The sequence below is a fragment of the Paramisgurnus dabryanus genome, chromosome 1 (genome assembly GCF_030506205.2).
Source record: "Paramisgurnus dabryanus chromosome 1, PD_genome_1.1, whole genome shotgun sequence".
Lineage (NCBI taxonomy): Eukaryota > Metazoa > Chordata > Actinopteri > Cypriniformes > Cobitidae > Paramisgurnus > Paramisgurnus dabryanus.
Window position 1 is genome coordinate 60,525,919 of NC_133337.1, and position 21,360 is coordinate 60,547,278.

Consider the following 21,360-nt stretch of genomic DNA (forward strand, 5'->3'; position numbering starts at 1 on the left):
AAAGTATCTTCCTTTGTGTTATTCAGAAAAAAGAAATATTTATGTTTGTAATAGGGATGCTAAACAATTAATTGCGATTAATCGTTAGCAGAATAAAATTTTTTGTTTACATCACATATGTGTGTAAACTGTTTATAATAAATATGTATATATTAATATGAACACATTCATGTATAATTTTAAGAATTTTTTTTTTCTATATTAAGTATTTATATTTATATATAATATAAATGTATACATAAATATACAAATGTATATACACATGTAAACATTTCTAAAACATATACATGCATGTGTGTACATTTATTTATACAAATTTATTATACACAGTTCACACACATATATGATGTAAACAAAAACTTTTATTCTGCTAACGATTAATCGCAATTAATCGTTAAGCATCCCTAGTTTGTAACCACACGAGATTGATTAAATGATGAAAGAATTTTCATTTTTGAGTGAACTATCCCTTTAACTTCTCTGTTTGTGTTGTTTGTCAGTACGATACTTGTGGAGCCATCGTGTGTCGCTCGGCTGACGGAGGCTGGTGATCTGTGTATTGATGTCGGGATGGCAGCACAGTGTGCTTTAGGAACAGAACTTAACGCGGTCCAGCTGTCCATCTTCTCTCATCGCTTCATGAGCATCGCAGGTTTGACATGAAACCAGAACCAAAGTTTATTTTGCATTTTTTAAAATATGATGGGCTATGTGCACTAAAGGTGTTGCGATAAATCGCGATGCACACCAATAATGTCTGTCCGATATTGCAAAGGTGATATTCTGCACAGCTCTTTCATTAACCACGGCTCTTTAATCAGTAGGAAGTCTTTATCAATGTAAAATCACTGTTAGTTGGAGGCGTTTATAACATTTATTTGAAAAAGCAACACTCATCAAACATAATCATTATAAATATTCTCTATTATCATGAAAATACTTTAAAGGCGGGGTGCATGATTTTTCAAAAACACTTTGGAAAAGGGAGTCTGCCTGAGTACCAAAACATACTTGTAGCCAATCAGCAGTAAGGGTCATGTCCAGGGCAGGACTTAACAGGGTGGAGGCCCCTGGGCTTGAATAAATTTTGGGCCCTACACTATCAGAACAAAAGCTGTCACTGGGACGGTACCCTTTAAATGGTTCCTAATATTGACCATTTAGGTACAGATATAGGTACATTTGTACCCATTATATGCACTCTTTAGGTACACAGGTGTACTACTTGAAAGGGTACCACCCCAGTGACAGCTTGTGTAAATTATCTTCTGAGAGTGCACACATACAGTAAACAACCTAAAATAAAAATATATCATAGAACTATAGCCTATTTTAGGGAAATTTCCCAACAGGGTTTAGATTAATCCAGCACTAGGCCTATTGCTAGGTTAAATTAGGGCATTCAAGTAGTTTTTACAAACAAACCTTACAAAAAACATTACTGGTGTGCGTCAAACATGCATTTTAGTCTGGGACTAGGATAAGACCTGTCTAGGAAACTGCCCCTATGTCTCTATAGCAGAACATAAGCCCAGTCTAAAATTAAATAATGTATTTTTAGGGATGTCACAAATCCAAATTAATCATGCACATTAAAAAATACCCAATAACAACATTTAAAATCATTGTGTTAGGCTTAGCTTAAGAAAAGAATGATATGTCTTGATAAACATTCACCTTATTCTGCATGAACACTTAAAATGAATTGCATTAAATAGTTTGCCACCGTTTGCCACTGAACCTGCATTAACGACGACAGTGGGGCTTTAGGCCTTAGTCAAACGGGTCGTCAGGTTTCATTTTCTCTTAAAGATCGGAAGGTGACCCTTATTTACCATATATACCCTCGCATTGGGCCCCCAATTTGCTAAATCCTCAACTGTGGATAACATAATTATGCCGCAATAGTTAGTCTGTCTGGAACTAAGCTGAGTTAAACCACATCACTGTGTGACACTTCAATACATATGAACGGCCGCTACGCTAATACGATTTTGTTTTTCTCTCCCTGTCTCGTCCTCGACCCGAGGACAACGAGACAAACAGACCCAGTCCCGGTAGATGTGAAAGTTGGCACACCTCTGATCTACTGGCCGTCCTTCAACGTGATGCCCAGCTGATGCCTGACCAACGATCACCGGAAGAGACTTAATCTCCGTTAAATCTCCTTATCCGTTCTCCCAAGGGTTTTTCCCTCCTAGGACTTATTTTTCCTCGGATAAAAGCCCGGGGGTTTTTTTTCTCCTAGGGGGTTTTTCACCCCGGGGAGGAAGCCTTTTTGGGCTTTACCTAGCTTCCTCTTCTATACGTTGCTTTAGTAATACGTGCACTTATAATATTGAGTCATAGCCGCAGCAAATTTAACTGCTCATGCTATCATATATTTTGTTGTGCTATCTGTCGTTTTTCTGTGCTTTTCACTGCTTCTATTTATGTAAAGCTGCTTTGAAACAATTGACTTTTGTGAAAAGCGCTATATAAATAAAATTGAATTGAATTGAATTGAATTGAATTACACTACACACCATATAATGTTATAAACATAATCAACAAGTGTATTTTGTGCATATAGCCTAAGTGGTGCAGTGTTTAACAATGAAAAACAAAAGATTTTAGGATGTAATTTAATAATTATGACAAGACCATCATGTAATATTAGACACCAAAAACCAAAGTGGAGAAGATGATCATTAATTAATTTTTGCGTCTGATATGAACGTAATACATTAAAACACTTTTCAGAAGTTTAAACTGTGATTCTGTTAGCAAACATGCTGAAAGAGAAACTACAGGAAAGTTAGGCTAGCTAGTGGATTATATCAAAACCATCAGGACATCAACATGGCCATAATTTAGTGAATCCTCACCTCCAGATGAAGTAATAAACTGGACTGATGATTTAAATGTTGATATAATATCATGTGCGTTGTTAACTCTCCGGATTTTGTTATGTTTAGTAGCTCTGCTCCACTCGTTCACTTCTCCGCAGAAACGGTTTGGTTAGTGTCGTGTGAGCTGCAGACTGCGAGCAGATTGGATTTCATTTGGCGCTACGCAGACCACTTGGTGATGTCAAAGTACCGCGAGAGCGATTAGAAAGCAGACTTCTCTGTGTGATTTCTCAAATCGCTCTCGCGGTACTCTGATGTCATTCTTTTGTGAACAACATGAATACACCCGTCTGCTTTACAGTCACTTTTGCGCCGTGATAATTTGATTTCATATGATGATCGGATCGCGCAGTGGCGCATGAAGTCAAATGCACCAAATACCAAATAGCCGACTGTATATGAGGTTAAAGCCGCCAAAGTAACAAGTGGAGCATGCGAATGGTGAGTGATTCAGATGTCAATTTATGAATGAAAGTGTCAAAGGTTTGTCACACACTGTTAAGTATTTTCACGCTTTTTTAATGGGTATACGAAAATCCTTGACCATTAGTGGGTAAATTGCGTATAACGGCGTATCGTTAGATTACAAACAAACAAGAAAAAACAGAGTTACAAGACCATAGACTACTCTAGTAATCTTTTTCATACTGAGCGCTTCATTTTCGCGTTGCTCTTTCTCGTTATCTGTAAAGCTCATTCATGACTCTCATTTCCCGTATTCGCTACTAGCATCTATGGTTTTCAAAAGCGGTAAACTCAGCGCGTCATGTTCAGCACCAAGATGACTGACATATATATATTAACGAATTAAATGCAGCACCAAACAATTCCGCACCAACCAATAGGCTCTTAGGCTGTAAAATAAAAAATGAAAACGACTGAACAAATCAAACGAACACAAGCAAGCAAGTCGGAAGGCCCCTATTGGCCGGGGCCCCTGGGCTCAAGCCCAATCAAGCCCAATGGTAAGTCCGGCCATGGTCATGTCTACTAACTGACATCTTTGCCTGGGTTGCGTATGTGTGGGACAGATCTATCACATGAAGGTCTAGATTCTACTGGGGTAGGGGGGTGTTTGTTTAGTTGATTTCAAATGTCAACATTGGCTTTCAGAGATCATGCACCCCACCTTTAAAAGGTTTGAAAAACAGCGATATAAATGTACGTATAGGCATTACGTGGAGAAGCGTGTGTAAATGGTACTTCTTCTGCAGTGCATATTGAGTTTCTGTACGAGAGTGCCCTCTGGCTTTTGGATGTAGCGGCATTTGACTGTAATTCATTAAGAAGCATAGCAAGCCAACCACACGATTTATCATTACACCCCTAACATGCACAAACAAAAGCCATCATCCTTTAAACCCATCAAACATATAATTGTTTATTATGTATTCAAATCTTTTCAGTTTTCCTGTAGGTTAACTACCTGTACTGTGCCGCTGTCTTCATCTGATTCTATACCCAAAAATTTTAGTCTGTGTAATATTCATGAAAGAATTGAAGGTTTTGTTTCCTCACACACAGAGCAGATGGGTCGAGTTTTGCAGAGAACCTCCATCTCCACCAATATAAAGGAACGTCTGGATTTCTCCTGCGCTGTGTTTGGTCCTGATGGAGGTTTGGTGTCTAACGCCCCTCACATTCCCGTTCATCTGGGGGCTATGCAGGAAACTGTACAGTACCAGGTACACAAACCTCAATAACAAAGCATGCTGCCGTTCTTCACCCTTGCATGTTTGAAGTACTGTAAGGAAATCTATCACTCATGGCATCATTTACTTTCATGACATATTAAAATGTCTCTCATAACAAATGGATTAAAAAATATTTTCATGTTGTGATTTGTAATGAAATCATTATTTGAAGCAGCAGGCAGTGATGTTGTTGTTGTTGTTGTTGCAGATTCAGACAGCAGGTGGCAGTATAAAGGAAGGAGATGTGATTCTCAGTAATCATCCCTGTGCAGGCGGCAGTCATCTCCCAGACCTGACCGTCATCACTCCTGTACGTTCACCATCTGTCATCACAAAATCCTTGTGATATTATACCAAATATTCTCATTTTTAACCCTTTGCAATCTTATTGCTCCTGTCAAATGTCTAATGTTTGTTGGTTTTGTGCAGGTGTTTCGGGATGGCGTGAGCTCGCCAGTGTTCTTTGTGGCCAGCAGGGGTCATCATGCTGATATAGGGGGCATCACTCCAGGCTCAATGCCTCCTCACTCCACCTCTCTGCAGCAGGAGGGCGCTGTCTTCATATCCTTCAAGCTAGTGACGGGTGGAGTCTTTCAGGAGAAAGGTTAGATTAGATGTTAAAGTCTGTGTAGTGCGGGTTTTCATGTTTTTGAATTAAATATTTCATTTTTGTAAAATTAGCTGTGACTGAGGCCCTCATGGCACCAGCGCAGTACCCAGGATGTTCTGGCACACGTAATCTCCGCGACAACCTGTCGGACTTGCGGGCGCAGGTTGCAGCCAATCGGAGGGGCTGTCAGCTGGTGGGAGAGTTGATTGACAGCTACGGTCTGGAGGTGGTCCAGGCATACATGGGCTACATTCAGGTGTGTAAACCTGCGTGACTGTGGAGAGGGGGGTAGCTTGACTTGCAAAAGAAAGTAATTGGTTTGCATGGTCTGAAATTCTCTTGAGTAGGCACTTATAAGTAAATACTTAACAAGCTCAATAAAGTATGTTGTAGTATGTGTGTAGTATGAATGAAGACTATATTCAACATGTGGTAATTATTATGTGACATATCAGCGTCAGTTGTGTCACGTCATCTTCATTCACCAATCCTCCGATGGACTTTAAAAGTGTCCTTCGAAAACAACAAAGGTCATCCGGATAATTCTTACTTTTATGAGCACTGTGAATTTGGGCATACGCCTTTACCACTTTGCTGTTTCTCACCCACTATACAGTTGGAAAGAAAGCGGTTACAGATGAAGCTATAGACCAATTTAGGGTAGACGTCACAGTTATGTCACTGCAAGCTGCGCGCGCAATGCGGTTGCAGAAAAAGAGTGGAAATGAATTAGACACGAGTGAAAAGAGCAAGATAACTCACTAGAAAATGTCTTGTTGTGCTGTTAAGTGTCAGAATAAGAATGCCAAAAAAGATGGCTTTCATTTTTATAGAATACCATCGTCAAAGACATCATTAGAAGATAAACGTAGGTGTTTATGATTACAATAAGCCCTTAAACGGACAGAATGCAGCGAGGAAATCATCTGAAAATCTTTTAATAATTAGAATAGAAAATAAGAAGAGAGAATGTCCGGTGTTCTGTCGAAGTCTGTTCCCTCCATGTGTTTCTTATAGCGTTTTTATCACGTTACAATTATAATTTATTCAGAATAAATGTTTTTTTATACTGAAATAGCAATAATATCACAATTTTTAAAAAAATATTTCATAATTTTTTCGTTTTCTATTATTTCTTTTTATTTCCTTATATCTTAGCCTGTGTCTTCTTCCTGTTTGTTCTAAAATTATTATGTTTACATACTTAATAAATATATAAATATAGCACACACACACACACACACACACACACACATGATGTAAAGTGTTATTAATATAAAAACAGGCCTTTTTAATGTATGTTTAAACATAATACTTTTATAATAGTTTTAGAACAAACACGTAAGATAAATATAAGGAAAAAATAATAAAAAACAGGAAAATTATGAAATATTTAATAAACGCTATTATATATAATACATGATAGTATTGCTTCAGACTGTAAAAATAATTGATTTAGCAAACAAGAACAATACATATACATTACATACACGCTTATCAGTAGCCAAGCCATTTAAACTTTTTATCTATCTAAAAAAATAAACGTAACGTCATTAAAACGCTATAAGAAACATTGCACTAAAGGGAAACATAGGGGAATCAGACTTCGACAGAACACCGGATCCATAAAAACCACGGTTTAATGCTAAAACACTTCACAACCCTACTGCGGAGCAGTCACTTTCTGCAACCAGTTTGGCTCCGCCCACAAAAAACGTCATCTCTGTTTGCAAACACGAAATTGGTCTATTATTGTTAATAAATTTGTATGTGCTGTGTGTTTGTAGAGTAACGCAGAGCTTGCAGTTCGAGACATGCTGAAAGATTTTGCCCACCGTCGCCAGCAGGAAACCGGCTCTTTTGAAGTCAAAGCAGAAGATCAGATGGATGATGGGACGCTGATCAAACTGAAGGTCCAGATCAATGAAGAGCAGGTAGCAAAAACATTTTGACATTCATGTTTAGGGGAGGGATTTTATATTTCATACACCATCAGGATATACCATTGAAATATATCAGGAGATTTATTGATACAAATATTATTGTGTTGGGAAATAAATTAAAAGTGTGAAAAGCATTTCTAGCTGTTTCTCCAAACATGTTGTGTGATGTATGTATTGTGTGTTTGTGCGTGCGTGCGTGCGTGTGTGTGTAGGGCAGTGCTGTGTTTGATTTCACAGGCACAGGGACAGAAGTGTGGGGTAACTGTAATGCTCCTCGTGCCATCACCCTGTCAGCCCTCATCTATTGTCTGAGGTGTATGGTGGGTCAGGACATTCCCCTCAACCAGGTGATTATCACACACACGATAATGAACATCTATATTTTTTCATATTTTTATTGTCCTGTAATTTGTCTTTCTTGTGAGAAACAAATACTATATTTTCCGGAGTATACGTCGCTCTGGAGTTTTAGTCACATCAGTCAAAATGTGTTTTGAAGAGGAGAAAACATATATAAGTCGCACCGGACTATACGTCGCGTTTATTTAGAAAATGATTTCACAAAATCCAAGCCGAAGAACAGACATTTAATCTGGAAAGGCAAGTTATTCAACTAAACAATAGCACAGAACAGCAGGCTGAATAGGTGTCTGTACATGTTGAAGTAACATAAACAGTTATTTACACACTGGCATACAGAACATACCTGGGAGGCTGAATAGCCTAATTAACACGACAAGGCAAGGCGATTTTATTAGTATAGCACATTTCATACACAGAGGTCATTCAAAGTGCTTTACATAGAAATGAGAAAACAATATATAAGAAAAACAAAATATGTAAAAATAAGAGACACACGATAAAATCAAGTTCAAAAAGGTCATTCCATATCACTGAATCCATTGAATTACATAAATACAGGAGCAGCATAGAGCTGTCTCTCCCGGCTGTAGACTGTTATGGTTTTTCTTGGTTCATATGAAATATTTTTGACACATAAGTTGGACCTGACTATAAGTTCCAGGACCTGCCAAACTATAAAAAAGTGCGACTTATAGTCTGGAAAATACGGAAAATTAACATTTATTTCATTGTACCTAGAACATATGACAATAGAGTAGTTAAAAAATAATAAACAAAAACTTGAACTTGAAAGTTCACAATATCTTCGCCCATCTCAGATGTCTTTGGCTGAACACAAAGTGACACTATTTATTTTAAAACTATTTATTCTGTCCTTTTATGGGACTCCACATGTTTAATCCCCTAAAAGCACAAACACAAAATTCAATTATGTCCACACACTGATGACTTCAAATCTCTTCAAATCTGGTTCCTGTGTACTTTGTGACTAGTTGTCATGTGATATTTCATTATAAGACACCGAAAAACCAATGAGATCTGAAGTCAGAAGCATGTATATGCTTTTGCACAAAGTACATGTTTGTTTTGGTTTTTACTTTGCTAAATAATCTTAACATATGACGTTTTTACCACTCGCCTTTCATTATTTGAGCTTCACGCATTTAATGTAAAGACATGTTTATATTAAAATCTTTGTCTTTAGCTGAAAAAAAGGAAGTCAGATACAGTAGTGTCTCAAAAGTCTTAGGCCGCCATGCCAACATTAGATTTAATATCTCATATCAAGCCCTGTACACTCCCATTTTAAACCATAAATAGTCAATGCAAATCCCCTCCTGAATCCTGATCCACATAATAATGAGACTGGCATCCAATTCTTTGTTCGCAAGTTGGTATGCGTTCCACCAATAAATGCAAGCCATTGGCGTAATCCTCCAGCATTTTAACATGCAGCATTACACATGGGGCTCACCGCAGCATTTATATGTTTAGGGCACTTTCCAAAATCACTGCATTTAATGGTATCACTGAACTAAAATAAATGCCCTCTTTAGAAAACACCATCTGTGTCGCCAATTCCCCTTGTCTCCAGAATGTGCGTATGCTTGGGTCAGAGTTTACTTACAGATTCGCACATTCTCCCGTCAAGTTACAGTTTCATTTTTATAGATCACAACCTTTGAATGGGAAGTGCCATACGCATTTTTTCAGCCCCGTTTTGTGCGTATGCACGCTTTATAAATGTAAGATATACTGTATATCTTGAAGAAGGGGAAATTAGGAATTTTTTGGGGGGTAAACTATTCATTTAAAGTACCAGACAGTTTCTAGTATGTTTAGTGAGCCCTATCGAGTTGTTTTCAGGTTTATTTTATTGTAAAGTTGGAGCTAAACTCTGCATGACTGGATAACCCTGCTAAACACAACAGATTTCACTCAGTATTTAAAAAATCTTGTAAACATTATAGCAGTTATAGGAGTAAAACAATAACAATTCTGTGCATGTGTTTTTGTTTTTCAGGGCTGTCTAACCCCCGTTAAAGTCATCATTCCTGCTGGTTCTATTCTACAGCCGTCTATGCACGCTGCGGTGGTTGGCGGTAACGTTCTTACTTCACAGAGGGTGGTGGATGTCATCTTTAAAGCTTTCCAAGTGTGTGCCGCCTCCCAGGTGTGTGTTCAGCAGAGCTCGTGTTAGACCTCGAGAATGAAGAACGTTTGAATGAGCACAAACAACGCTTGAAAATATAATGTAAAATAATGATGTAGATAAACTATTATAGTAAATCACTTCATGAACTGAGCTCTCGACTGTTACAAACAAGTGAGCACTTTAAACATTTACTAGCATACACAGAGTCTCAAGACTGATGTGGTCCACATATCAGTGTAAAATGTGTGAGCCTGTAAATGTTATTTTTATATTATTACACAGCTAATTTTCCAACAGCCATTAATAGAGGAAGAAGCTTTTTTCCAACATCTACTAGCCAAACTTACCCACGCTGAAAAAACGCACACTGAGCCTTTGATTAAGACTGAAAAGCGTTCCCAAAATATTTCACAAAGTAAAATTTGAGTCTGAGCTGAATGCGCTGCTCAACTCGCTGGTTTTCTCTTTCGGCTCAGGGCTGCATGAACAACATTTCATTTGGCTGTGAGAAGAGCGGCTACTATGAGACGGTTGCTGGGGGAGCAGGGGCGGGTCCAGGCTGGAACGGGCGGAGCGGCGTTCACAGTCACATGACAAACACCCGGATCACTGACCCTGAAATCTTAGAGAAAAGGTCGGCGTTGGGTCATTCACAGGTTCTCTGACACGCAAGAGATGAATCTGTAATTTATTATTTATTATATTGACAGATATCCAGTGGTTTTGGAGCAGTTCTCCCTGAGGCCAGGTTCTGGAGGTTCGGGTCTGTACCGTGGAGGTGACGGAGTCATCCGGAAACTTCTTTTTCGCAGTCCGGTGGTTCTGTCGGTTTTAAGCGAGAGGCGCTCCACGCAGCCCTATGGACTCCACGGTAACTTCATCTACAGTAGGCTAAATATAACTTGTCGTTCATGTGCATACAGTAACGTACAGACTTGTTTTGCTCATCTAGGAGGTACAAATGGAGAGCGTGGCCTGAATTTGTTACGTAAAACAGACAACAGAATGTTAAATTTAGGAGCCAAGAACAGCATCAGCTTGGACCCTGGGGTAAGACAAAGTCAAAATGTGCATTCAACTTTGCCACCTAGCCAATACAATACATTTGGGTTTTAACAATTTCATCGGCGCTGTAGCCACCTCACGGTCACATGTGCCATCAAAGTACCAGGAGAGCAGGAAGAGACCAGCCTCCTAACCCCTCAGTCTGACCACCGGCCTTTTTAAACCAGTGTGTCGCCCGTTTCTTTTAGAGAGGTCATAAGGAGGCATTTCTATATCTGGTTGTCATAAAGAAATGAGTCTCATTCACTCCAGTAACTGACGAGAGACGAATGACGTAATCTCCACTGCTTCGAAAAGTCGCTTATGATTTCCATAAAGTTATGCTGCATTCAGACTAGCAGCGACTGGCAGTAGCAGAGCGACGCAATCTTATTCATTTCAATGAAATTGTGACACGAGTGACTCTTGGCGACCAGATGGGGCATGTCCAGTTGCGTGACAAAGTTAAGAAAAGTTGAACTTTATGCAAATTATGAGTGACTTTCAGGAGCGACTACCAATGAGAGTGAAGCAGTGGATTTCACGTCATCCAGATTTAGAAACATCCCTTAACGACCTCATTGAAAGAGATGAGGGATACACAGCGAGAAGTCGTTTATAATGTGAATGTAGGGTTAAACTTTCCTCAACTTTGTGGCATGCTGGATACGCCCACTTCCTGTCACCAACGTTCACTGTCGCTCATGTCACCAAGCTTCTATTAAAATGAATGAGATGTTGCTCTGCTACTATTAGTCACTTGCGGTCTAAACAGGGTACAAGTCCAGTCCTAACAGGCTGCAAAATACTTTTCTTATTCTAATTGATTCTCTGACAACAACAATCATGTGTTTTAGGTTTATTTTGACACCTTTAGTTCCAATAATGCTTTACCTGTAACTAAATTTTTTTTATTATAATTTATACCATATAAAGCAGCACACAACATATTTAACATGAAGGGTTTCTGTTTGCCAAAAGTTTGCTTATGTTACAAATCAGACGACCATCAGATCTCGCCAGTCAGTTGCAGGATGGTATACTTTAACTCCTCAAATCAAGTCACGGCCTACATTATCTTGATTATGAAGCATTTGAAAGTTTGCTGTTGTGTTGGGTAGAAACATAATGTGAAAAAACTTGATGTTTACAGGACATGTTCATTTTATTTACACCTGGTGGTGGAGGATATGGACTTGCGGATGAGCAGGACACCCAAGATCAGATTCCCTCTAAACGACGGTGTATTAATGACCCCTCAGAGGGAGAGAAAAAGACTTGAAGATCTACTGACACAATGCGTTCAGCTCACAACTGATTTATACAGTCATCATTAAAAAACAGGTAATGGAAACGGTTTTGAAGAAATAAAGATTCAAAGGAATCACATCTTGTATAGTTTTTGCTTTATTACGGAGATTCACTCTCCCTGAACCTCATTTATGAAAAATGTATCAATGTTTTCCCACCTGAAAAAGAATTACAGAAATGCCTTTGGTTCATATTTCATGAGGCACATCAGACAAGTCCAGCAGAAACCACCAAAAAAAAAAAACGTATCAGATGCACATTGAACAAATCTGATGAACTGTTTGCAGAAGCCTTACGAGATCAGTGTCAGAGTAACACAGCGTAAAGATAATCAGAAATAACTTGCTTGGATCCAGAGGAGGATCTGTTAAAGGGTTGTAATGTGGGGGGTGGGGGTTGAGGGAGGACAGAGCAGCAGGAGGTGCCTGGGTGACGTGCACCAGACGTAGGGACACTAGCGCACTTCACTGATCACTACGTTACACATCAGATCACTCCATATGTACCTCTGGACAGTTTCACAAAGACTTGCAGTCATTGAAAAACCATGACATTTTAATAGGATGTAAAGATCAGTTTCAAATAAATGTAACTAGAGGTGTGAGGAGTTCCTGCAGGTCTAGAGTCTGTGATAAGACATTAAGACACAGGCCACAGATAAAGACACACTGAACGCAGGCCAGAAAAAACAACACTGGACTGATAAGACATGAAGAGGTCTGACTCATCCAATGATCTCCATTGTCCAGACATCAGACTTTTCAACTATAGAGGTGACTGGGACAACAGAAACGAAAAACCCAAATATTTAAAAAAAAATATTCAAAAACACTTACAAACTTCACATCAAATTGTCCAGCATAATATCTCCAGTCATTTAAAACAAGCACATAATACTACAGACTCACAAACGGTCATTTGCATATTCCAAACATTAAAATAACAAACACAAGAAGTCATAAGCCGAGGTAGAAATGTTTTAAAAGAACATTGTTAGGAAGTAAAAGGACACTGCTACTAAATATTAGCAGCTCAAGTCTCCTGTACTCAGATAACAATGGGTTTGTGTACCAGGGGATTTTCGCTGCAGTTACAATTGTAAGAGCAGCATTAGTTTATAAATTCACACAGTGCCACAGATTATGAATGCAGGAGCATGTCCTCTTTTTAAAGAGAGTATTTACAAAGCGAAGGTCCGTTCTGAAGGGCGTACTGGTTTGGAGGTCCATGAGCAGTCTGATTGGTGGAACCAAGCGCATCAAACACACTTTTATTGGGAGGAACGGATTGCAGCATGCTGTCTAAGTCCATGAGGAGGGGCGGAGCTTGTATGGAAACTGGCCCGCTTGGAATAATGGGCCAGTACGTGTGCCCGACCGCCGTGATCAGGTGATTGGTGGTCATGTGTGCACCGCCGTAACTGTAGAATGGAAGACCGCCAAGGGGCATAAACGGGTTTCCGTTAAAACGCATGCTCGGGGGGGCTACCGCGTTAGGGGGTGTGTATTTCGCGTACGACGTCGGAAGCTCCCATGGTGGGGTGGTGCCACGTTTGGCGTTTTTATTTAACGGGCAGGAGTCGTATCCATCTGACGTTGATTCTCGGTCACTTGATCTTTTCCCAACACGCGTCACCCTTCTCCAATCCTCATCTGACAAATCGGATGCAGGACTGGCTGAACTAGCTGATGAACTACAATTGTATACGGTGTTCGGAGGATGCGTAGGAGAGGTAGAACAAATGTGCAGTGGAGCCTCAAGCCCCCAACTGTCCCTCTGTCTTTGCCCCTCTCCAGCAGAACTGACTGGTTGGAGGCTATGCAAGAGGGAATCGATAGCAAACTTGGAATCCAGTTTGGGACGACAGGGGTCCTCTGATGGGGACGGGCTGTGGCGGGTGGGAACGGGGACCAAATTAGCGTTAGCAGGCACCGGTGTGGACTTACTGCCCTGAGAGTAACCTTGAAAGATGTACGGCGCCAGATCTTGAGCGAAGATAGTTTCATCCTGCCGGGACACTGCTGTGTTTTGCCTTTTTAGTAGTTCCAGGGGAATTCTGCTCACTTCGACGGTCCAAAAGTTACCTTTACCTTGGGGTTTACCGGGATCTTTTAGCACCTAGAAAGAGAAGGGGGCACAAATGATGTGTGATGAATTATCAATAAATGACTTCAAAAGTCCATAGGCAAAACAAATGCACAAACCTTGACAAAGCAGTCATACGAGGAGAGATTGTGTCGCACCGAGTCCTTCCAGCCTTTGTAATTTCCCTTGAAGAAAGGAAACAATGCACTGATCTCCTTTAGAATCTGTTTTGAGAGAAAAGACGACATGTTGATAGTTAAACTATTCATCAGTGTTATTGACAGTAAAAGCCTTTTCACACTGGGCACAATTAAGCAACACGAATGTGAGACGCGATGACGCACTGAAATGAAAGCAAGAAATTCCTATAAAGTCTTAAGGTGCATTCACATTCTAAGCGATTTTGTCACTGTGTGTTGCTTGTCTTTTTCCAATGAGGTTGTTAGGAGGCATTTCTAAGGCCTTATTTACATAAGCAATGACTAGCAGTAGCAGAGTGACCAATCTCATTGATTTCAATGGAAGCTTGGCGACTTCCGGTGACACGAACAACAGCTACCGTTGGTGACCAAATGGAGCGTGTCCAGGCACGCGCCAAAGTTAAGAAAAGTATAACCTTATGCAAATAATGAGCGAGTTTCTGTGAAAACTACCAACGAGAGCGAAGCAGGAGAGTTCACGTCATCCGTCTCTTGTCAATTTCTGGAGTGGATGATACTCACTTTATTTATGACAACCAGATATAGAAACGCCTCCTAACGACCGCTTAAAAAGAGACGAGTGACACACAGTGACAAAGTTGCTTGTAATGTGCATGCGTCTTAAATCTGGTTTTCATAAACAAATGAGCACTGTCCACTCCAGTATCCGACAAGAGATGGATGACGTGAACCCCACTGCTTCGTTCTTATTGGTAGTCGCTTCCCTAAGTCACTCAAAAAATCCAGAAAGTTAAACTTTTCTCAACTTTTTTGCTCGACTGGACACACCCCATCCGGTCGACAACAGTCACTGTGTCGCCGGAAGTTGCCAAGCTTTCATTGAAATGAATGGGATTGCGACACTCTGGCTGTTTCTCAATGTCAAGGAAGGATCCTCGGAAGCCAGACATCTGTTAAAGGACTGTTTCAATGTCGAGGATCCTCAGAATTGCAACCAAGGTTCGAAAAATATCCCATATACTGGAAAGGATGCATATGTGTATCCTTTGCGCTCTCAAATTACCCACAATCCTATGTGTGCAGTGCCGAAAGCACACATTTTTACTGACGCAATGACTTGCACTTGCTAGCCTGTTACATTTACGTGTTCTCCGAATGCTAAAGGAGTCTCGCCTAGCCTCTGAAGTAAGGGACTTGTAAGGACTAGTCCTGCCAAGGAAGTATCCTTGACATTGAGAAACGGCCTCTGCTACTACACGCGAGGATTTATATCCATCAACATTTAAGGGATTCTTGGTAGATCAGCTGAATAGTGAAGGCCCTACCTAGTGGGCAGGCGCAAAATGCATCTTCGGTCAGCACCAGCATCGGAATGAGTGAATTAGCACAAGACGATCGTGTTTCATGCTCTGTGTGAAAGATCAGCTTTTTGTCAATTCGCATCATTTAATCACGTCTTACCCAGTGTGGAGACCTCTTAACTTCTAGATTTTATACTGCAGTTTCAAATTATAAATAAGTTTTGGGCACACTGAAGTCACACTTAAGGCACTTTTAAATGAATAGTATACACTAAACTTGACTACTAAATTTACATGGAATTGCCATCTTTGTTTTTCCACAGCCTAGCCTTAAAACGTTAAATCACATGCTATTAATTGTTTATCAACAACCTTTTATCAAAAAGTTCTGCCAATAAACCCTGAATTGTGTTTGACACAAAAATGAAAAAACTCCAAGTGGCTTATAATGATGCACTGAGAATTGTGCTTAAAATTCCTAGGTGGAGTAGTGCCAGTGCAATGTTTGTGTCTAATAATGTGCCCACTTTTAACGCTGTCTTAAGAAATTTTATGTATAGATTCATGTGCAGACTAACAGGATCTAAGAATATGATTATTGTGTCCTTAGTTGATGTTTCTAAGAGTGACACAAGGTATACGTCCTGCTTTTGGAAACATTGGACCCGTAGCCTGTATATGTTTTAATGATGCTTTATTTGCTTCATTCTTAATGTTTTGTATGTTTTATTTTTGTATAGTGTTGTCTCTATGGACCTTTGTGTCTTGAATAAAGTTGATATATATATAAATGAGTAACCAAGCTAATAAATTAGTAAAATAAATTAAATCACGAAATAAAATGTTTGGTCCTTTCAGCTGTATATTTACAGGAGTCGTTATATCAGATGTTGAATTGTTGCGACATTGGGGAAGAATCGCGAATAATTGCGGCACAGTGTGAATCCAGATCAGCATGATACCGTATCAGTGTCTTCACAATACAAACCCATTGAGATCCAGACAGATTAAACTCAATGCACGACGCTTTACAGCTAACCTTTATTCTACTTTCTTTATGCAGATTAGACACATCCCGTGAGAATGTTAATGCTATTCCACGTACACCATTGAAATCTGTGATAAACTGAAGAAGGGCAGACTGTTACCCATTTCAGTTTAAAACTGTGTCAGAGTTACATCATCACGGCACCTTTTTTCTTTCCAACTAAAATTTATCGACGGATGAAGAACCCTGCCCTGAAACTTTGGGGGACGAAAAACGTCCAGTCAGTCGAAGTGACAACAAAAGCTTAAACTGCGTGACATTATTTTTCAGTTTATCTTGTTAACTGTTCTTTGATTTCATTAGGATCGAATAATTTTTGGATGCAAGTTGAAATATTTTTACGCACCTCTGCTAATGTGAGTCTCTTCTCCGGTGAGTTCTGGATGACCATGGCGATCATGGCCAGGTATGAATAAGGAGGTTTGGGATAACGTTGATAGTTCTTCTTCTTTCCTCCACTTACATTCCCATCTTGAAGTTCCCATGCGCTTTGATCCGACGTTTTAGATGTATAACACGAGTCCTGCGCCATGGAGGTCGTGATGGTGGGCTTCTCCAGCAGCCGGGCACCAAACTCCAGCAGCAGCGGGTTGGTGGATGAATGGCAGCCGGGTTGGGAAGAGAAACCTCTGGGCGCGCTCAGATCAAGGTGATGGTGGAGCTGCGCTGCTGCTCGTGCACTGAAGACGCCCGGACCCCCCCAATGTTTTGTCATGCTGATGTAGATGGGTGTGGGTGTTTGTGGGGGGGTTGACTGCTGGCTCCAGGTCAACTCTGTTTGAGCAGCAAACAATTCACAGTTTCATGTCAATCCTGCTGCGTAATGATGGGAGAGAGAGAGTGAGGGGCGTGGGGGAGGTTGTAGGGTATCGCTGCTGTAAATAACCCCAATGATAAACATCAGCCCAGAAATTTCAGATCATTAAATAACTGTTCAATGACAAACACTCATTTTATGATGGTTTCTCTCTTTATTGGAGAGATCATACATGCACACATCCTTTTTTGAGCCTTCAGACTTATTATTTAAAGGTAAATACATCAACGTGGTGTATTCTGAGAGTTAACGTCACTAGATTTATGAGGAATTTTATGTTCTAGAAACAATTTAGTGCTCTATTAGTAAAATCTTTGGCTGAATGGTGATAATAGGGCACACAAGCAACATACACAACATGTTCTGAAATTAATGATTATGAATTAATCCCACGCGTTAAAATATTTTTATATAAACAGTTTCTTAATGTAAGGTTATTTTGAATAATACGTTGTAGGAATTGTCCGCACACCGAAAAATTCAATCAGACCAGAAAAGGTCTATCAAAAATATTTTTCATTTATCATATGCAAAAGGTGCAAAATGCATAAAATTGTCTCAGGCCATCCATAACTATTACGTTCAACAGACTACAAACATCTCTGTTATCAAAGGCCAACTTGTATCTTCTCTGTATAGAAAGGAAACAGTCTTTTACATGCAAAGAGTGTTCATCCTATGTGGTCTGCCATTTATGAGACTTTCTCCCATTTATTCTAGCAAGGATGATTTTAAAGCCAGAGCTAAATTTATATAAGCTTTGGAGAAAATCAGATCTTTGACAGAATACCGCCTGCCCTCTACTTTTATATCCTTGCCCCCATAAATTAAAAAGGCAATTATAAAACATTCGCACATCCCCACTCCTGGGACCTTCGCCGATGCCCTTAGAATTTTTTTGTGTAAAGATTGTGTTGCCGTTTCTCATTGTTTAAAATGCAAGTAGGCCTAATTTACGCATCAACAAACGGGTAACATTTATAAAATTAAATGTAAAACAACCCATGTGATAAACATTATTTTCTGTTCCTGCCCTTAATATATGTTGGGAAAACAGCCCGTGCATTACGCACTATTAACACATTTAGAATTAAACATTTGAGTGCTATCAGGGGACGAAATCACACTTCTCCGGTTTTTCCTCATTTTGATCAGCTAAACATTCTTTTCGAGATTTTAAATTCCTGAGCATCGAAGGGGTTCCTCTGCATATAGGAGAGGTGGGAACAGGGAAAAAAATAGGGGCTTTGGAATTTTTGCGTTAAAATCATTAACTTCAGTAGGATTGGATCTTGTTTTTTGTAAAGGGAAACCGCTGGCATTACAATTATTCCTCGTTGATTTAGATCAGCTGTTAATTATTTGCAGGTGTGCCTATATAAGTGTGATGATGGGTTTTATTTACTTTATGAGCACTGAAGAAAGCAACGTCTTCTCTTTGGTCTCTTTTTATAGCCTAAATTTTGCACTATTGTCACTTTTGCGTATGACAAGTAAAAAATATTTTTGATAAGAGTTTTTTGGTCTGATTGAATTTTTCAGTGTGAGGACAATTCATATTTTATTGGACTTATCGTACCCACCTGTGTATTTTTGTTCGTTCTGATCGCATTCAATTTCTACTGGACATTTTTATAATAATAATTATTATTATATGAATGGAAGGTTATTTTAATAATAATATTGAAACAATACACATTTTTTTCTGATTTTTTTCCCGCTTGGGTTTGGGGTTAGAACAACTTTACATAAATGACACCCTAACTTCAACTCTAAGCGACAATGGTTTAAAAATAGACAAAGACATGGATAAACTTATATAAACATAAATCCTAAGCAAATCCCAAATCTTACCCCAAACCAAAGCAACAATGTTTAACAACTGAAAAAATGTAGAAACAAATACAGTAAATATGTAAGCAGTATTAAGTGAATGGGAAGGCGAATCACGTGCACGCAAAATTGGAATTTGGCGTTTGTATTTCACACGTGCTATTTATATGCACTTCATGAGAATTGATTGCAGCATCATTGCTTTGTTGTAGGCTAAATATAATACAGTCAGGATGATGATGTATCCAAACAGAAAATTTAGAGCTAAATGAACTTGAAAGGGAAACCAACACCTCAAATTACCGGTAGATCTTGATGTTGAGAGAAAAACATGTTTAGGATTTTCGTAAAAAATAAAACGCTAAATAGCTTTATATGCTTATAAAATTCTTAAATTCAATCAAAGACAAACATTATTCTACTGCAGATACCAAGCCAAGATTAAAGCATGCACATCATGAAAATAATCAGCAATACTTTCCCAAACAAATGGAGAGAAAATTAAGTAAATTAACAGTTCAGTTATATAAACAGACGAAAGGTCATATTAAACCGCTTTAAATTTACAATCTCACTGTCAATTAAATGTAATATTAAATGCAGACATTCAATGTCTTGCTAAAAGTTTATTTCAATCCGTTTTATTACATTTACCTCACAGTGTACTTTGTATTATCAAATAAGCATTATCATTGCAACTTTATCTTTATAATTTTTTTTATTGTTAAGATACTTGTGTGTGAGTAGCCTATTTTGTAATTGTATATGTAGGGCACCTGTTGTCATCTGCATATTGTGAATGTGAAAGTAGTCTATATATTTTTTTGTATTTTATCATTTAGGCCTACTTTACTAAACATTTAAACAATTGTTTGGGGCGGTCTGTTTGATTATGAACCCAAGTTAAATATTCTTATATTACATTATGAAATCATTACCATGAGGGAAAGTGGGAAAATTATGGTTTGAAGTCATGTTTGAAGGATTTTTTTTTTTTAGTCTCAGCAAGACAGAAAATAAATTGGATTAGTAAGAACCTCTTACGTCGCAGGAGTTAACACACAAAACAGGGGTGAAAAGTGAATGATTCAGCCGGATGGATCTGATAATCACCTTGAAAACAGACTGAGAACTATTGGACCGAATTTATTGGGGTAACATGATTTAGTCTACTATCTGCCAATTAAAGAAGATGGTCACAGCAGAGTTAGATTTTTAATGTTTTAGATTAAGGTTAAAGCCCACGTGCTGTCACTGTTAAACACGAAGAATAAACGCACGTGTCTTACCTGATACACAAGCTTGACTGACGTAATCGGCTCTTTTGCGTGGTGATGACGTGTCACTCTAATCAAACTAACGCTCAACACTGATTGGACATTTCTATTTTAAGAACTATATTTCTGTTCTTATGGGCTATATATATTATGCCTTGGTAACTGGTCAACTTAAACTAGAAATCAAAGTAAGAATTAGTCTTTGTACTATCTGATGGGTTAAAACCTTTGAAATTCTAGGTAATCATATTTAAAAATTAATTCTGATGTCCATCAAATATCTAAGAATAAAATTATAGAATTACAGAAGTATAGCAAAGTATAACAATAATAAGAATTTTTCTTTGCAGTTTTGTGTATTGTGTTCATTGTTGGTTCTTAAGACAAAATGTTATAAATTCTCTCTCATTTGTAAGTCGCTTTGGCTGAAATCACCCCCTAAATGAATAGATGTAAATCAAACCTGTGTTGAATCGGTAGCTAATGTGGTCCGGATATCTGTCTAACAGGAAACGATTTTAGAACTTTTCTAAGTTGATCTAAAATATTTCAAAGCGTTCTTGCAGTAACGTTAAAAGGGCGTATTATCAACATTATATGTCAAACCTCCAAAATGTTGGTATGAAAACGTAAACTAAGAAATCTTTTCAAAACATTACTACTTTAGAATACAATTATTCAAACAACTTTTTCATTCTGCAAATCAACATATCTTGCTTATTTAATAATACAACTAATGAAATATTCTAATGCACTAAAATAATATTGGTTAAAATACAGGGAGTGCGGAGACAGTTGCAATATGGCTCACTCTCCAATCAGGAATG

The 21,360-nt window shown here is 38.7% G+C and overlaps 2 protein-coding genes across 3 annotated transcripts in view; one reads left to right on the forward strand and one right to left on the reverse strand.

Moving 5' to 3' along the window:
- Positions 1-12,087, forward strand: part of oplah (5-oxoprolinase, ATP-hydrolysing) — a 42,775-nt gene extending 30,688 nt beyond the window's left edge. For both annotated transcript variants that reach the window (XM_065242684.2, XM_065242683.2), the window contains exons 16-27: positions 501-652; positions 4,416-4,576; positions 4,794-4,895; positions 5,015-5,189; positions 5,267-5,451; positions 6,983-7,129; positions 7,351-7,485; positions 9,525-9,674; positions 10,133-10,290; positions 10,367-10,527; positions 10,609-10,706; positions 11,854-12,087. In XM_065242684.2, coding sequence (XP_065098756.1) covers positions 501-652; positions 4,416-4,576; positions 4,794-4,895; positions 5,015-5,189; positions 5,267-5,451; positions 6,983-7,129; positions 7,351-7,485; positions 9,525-9,674; positions 10,133-10,290; positions 10,367-10,527; positions 10,609-10,706; positions 11,854-11,982 — 1,753 coding nt within the window. In that variant the 3' untranslated portion in view covers positions 11,983-12,087. The remainder of the gene's footprint in view (positions 1-500; positions 653-4,415; positions 4,577-4,793; positions 4,896-5,014; positions 5,190-5,266; positions 5,452-6,982; positions 7,130-7,350; positions 7,486-9,524; positions 9,675-10,132; positions 10,291-10,366; positions 10,528-10,608; positions 10,707-11,853) is intronic.
- Positions 12,088-12,228: 141 nt separating this feature from the next.
- On the reverse strand, positions 12,229-17,399 carry foxh1 (forkhead box H1). Its single transcript, XM_065242688.2, has 3 exons — positions 16,953-17,399; positions 14,216-14,320; positions 12,229-14,129 (listed from the first exon to the last, which is right to left on the reverse strand). The coding sequence occupies exons 1-3, from the start codon at positions 17,319-17,321 to the stop codon at positions 13,179-13,181; spliced, it is 1,425 nt and encodes a 474-aa protein (XP_065098760.1). The 5' UTR covers positions 17,322-17,399; the 3' UTR covers positions 12,229-13,178.
- Between the last annotated feature and the right edge of the window lie 3,961 nt (positions 17,400-21,360).

What these genes read in the sequence shown, in the direction of transcription:
- foxh1 (XM_065242688.2), bottom strand. Translation starts at nt 17,321, where the DNA reads ATGACAAAACATTGGGGGGGTCCGGGCGTCTTCAGTGCACGAGCAGCA. An exon ending in AGAGACTCACATTAGCAGAG is followed by an intron (nt 14,321 to 16,952) that starts GTGCGTAAAAAT and finishes CTCTCAAAACAG; the next exon opens with ATTCTAAAGGAGATCAGTGC. An exon ending in CGTATGACTGCTTTGTCAAG is followed by an intron (nt 14,130 to 14,215) that starts GTTTGTGCATTT and finishes TTCTCTTTCTAG; the next exon opens with GTGCTAAAAGATCCCGGTAA.